The sequence below is a fragment of the Pangasianodon hypophthalmus genome, chromosome 29 (genome assembly GCF_027358585.1).
Source record: "Pangasianodon hypophthalmus isolate fPanHyp1 chromosome 29, fPanHyp1.pri, whole genome shotgun sequence".
NCBI lineage: Eukaryota > Metazoa > Chordata > Actinopteri > Siluriformes > Pangasiidae > Pangasianodon > Pangasianodon hypophthalmus.
Genome location: NC_069738.1, coordinates 1,044,226 through 1,046,725, shown reverse-complemented (window position 1 = coordinate 1,046,725; position 2,500 = coordinate 1,044,226). Strand labels below are relative to the sequence as shown.

The 2,500-nt window shown below is 45.4% G+C and overlaps 1 protein-coding gene across 1 annotated transcript in view; it reads right to left on the bottom strand.

Annotated features, from left to right (window-relative positions):
* Positions 1 to 2,500, bottom strand: part of LOC117596439 (serine/arginine repetitive matrix protein 2) — a 30,371-nt gene that overhangs the window by 321 nt on the left and 27,550 nt on the right. The window contains exons 17-18 of the mRNA XM_053231369.1: positions 2,249 to 2,431; positions 1 to 2,115 (exon numbers count right to left, since the gene is read on the bottom strand). The exon at positions 1 to 2,115 is cut by the window's left edge and continues 321 nt beyond it. Of these exons, the coding sequence (XP_053087344.1) occupies positions 2,276 to 2,431 (156 nt within the window). The 3' untranslated portion in view covers positions 1 to 2,115; positions 2,249 to 2,275. The remainder of the gene's footprint in view (positions 2,116 to 2,248; positions 2,432 to 2,500) is intronic.

The window sequence follows — 2,500 nt, the reverse complement described above, 5'->3', positions numbered from 1 at the left end:
AGCCTACATTACACACCTCTCTAACGCACCCTATAATCACTGCTCGCTCCGCGGGGCCTTGTCCTGATACTGTTCCTAACTCTAACACCTTCTCTGGGACGAGTGTGTGTGTGTGTGTGTGTGTGTTTTATTACATCAGCCTTACCCAGAATGCACTGCTACAACAAGACAACAGTTTCCTTTAAACAGTAGATGATGCAGCTGTTGTAACTGTAACCGCATGCAATAAAACACCGTAAAAACCGTAACATTTCACTGAGTTCAGATTGAGTTTTAATACAACACTAAATATTCGAGATCTTCGCCTGGTAGCACAATCCACAACCCTGCTGGATTCTTCTCGAAACCTTCCACCTCGAACGCTGGAGAAGTCTACCTTACTTCTACAGCAGTGCTTTCCTGATCTAGAACGTTCAGGTGGAATAATCTAGAGCCCAGAGCACTCTCGGGTTTAGCAGAACAGTAAGAGACCAATGAGAGTGAAACTTCATTATCTACAGCATACGCTCTACATCTTCACTCTCACGCTCCTCACGCTTTCTCAGCTTCTGTATCACGTTTTTTTGGATTTTTCTCAACAGCCTGTAGAACCTAGTTGAGCAGGTTACAGCCTTTCCTGGTAGAACACTCTAGACTCTAGAGGGGTTCTAGGTTTCTAGAACCCATCTGGGTTTAACATTACTTAGATGGACAGGCTACAACCTTCCCTGGATGTGTATCTTAGAAGCTCTCCAGCTTTGTTTAAGATTGTAGAAGCCTTACATAGTCGTGCAGTCCACAGCCCTTCCTGATTGCGTTATTCTAGAACCATTTCCATCGGACTAATCTAGAACCTATCCAGCCTGAGCAGGTTACAACACTCAGCCTGGTTAAAGCGGTCTACGAGTCTCACTGGTGGAATATTCTGGAACTCTTCAGCCTCAATACTTCCTGGTTTAACACTTACACAGAACTCTTAACTTGTAAAGGTTGAGCTGTCGAGAACTCTTTCAGGTTTAGCATTCTAGAGCCCTTAACTATTTGAGCAGTCTACACCATTTCTGGTTCTGTATTCTAGAACCCTTTAGCATTCAAGACCTCTGCCTAGTTGAGCAGTCCACAACCCTTCCCAGTCAAGAACTCTAGAAAACCTTCTAGTTCAAGGACTCTAGAACCCTTCCAGGTTTAGCATTCTAGACCTCTGCCTAGTTGAGCAGTCCACGACCCTTCCTGGTTCTGTATTCTAGAACCCTTTCAGACTGAATATCTACAAACCTTCCATCTTGACCACTCTAGAACCTTTCCAGGTTTAGAATTTTAGAACTGTTTTTGAGGGATCCATAACCCTTGCTGGATGTATATTCTAGAACCCTTCCCAGTCAAGAACTCTAGAACCGTTTCAGATAGAGTATATTTAACCTGCATATCTAGAACCCTTCCATCCTGACCACTCTAGGACCCTTCTAGGTTTAGCATTCGAGAACTCTCACTGAGCGCACCATAACCTTTACGGGTTCCTGGGATCAGAGATATTCTAGAACTTCACAGTCTTTGAACATTCCGACTCCTCTGAGTGTGTGTGTGTGTGTGTGAGTGTGTGTGTGTGTGTGTGTGTGAGTGAGTGTGTGTGTGAGTGTGTGTGAGTGTGTGTGTGTGTGTTAGCTGATTGCTCCACCCCATGCTTTACTTGCTCATGTCCACCTGGTGAGCGTCCCTGTAGAGAGCAGGTGTGTGGTTTGGGACACACCTGTGTGATGTAGGTGACGTGGACGAGGGTGTGTTAGAGACAGAGTGGGAATGAAGAGCCGCTTCAGGTGTGTTAGAGACGTTACTCCAACCCCCACTTCTGTGTGTGTGTGTGTGTGTGTGTGTGTTTGGTCCCAGAGAGAAAATAATCCATATCAGTCCAGGTTTTAGATTCATGATCGCAAGACTCACACACACACACACATACAGTTTTTTTTTTAAACACACACACACACACACACACACACACACACACAAATAAAAAAGTGCAGATGCAAATTTAAGCCATCCAGTGTATCATAACCAGTCAGCTGACCCAGATCTCTGCTCCTGATTGGCTGACGCGATAGAAATAAAAGGCACACGGTCCTGCTGGTTCTTCTCTTCCAGCTGAAACACACACACACACACACACACACACACACACACGCGCGATTTATGATGTACCCCAGACAATTTTCTGTAATTATTATTAAATAAATTCCTGATATAAATATACAAAACGTGTGTGTGTGTGTAGTACCCGTGCGCGTGTGTGTGTGTGTGTGTGTTAGATGCTGTTGTGCAGTCCCCGCTCCTCCTGCAGGGCGGCGATGGCGAGTCTCAGATGTTCTCGAAGGGTCTGAACCTCTCGTTCACTCCTCTCCTTCATCACCTTCAGCTCCTCACACATGTTCTGATACTGCACACACACACTCTGCTTCTCCTACACACACACACACACACACACACACACACACACACACACACACACACACACATACACACACACATA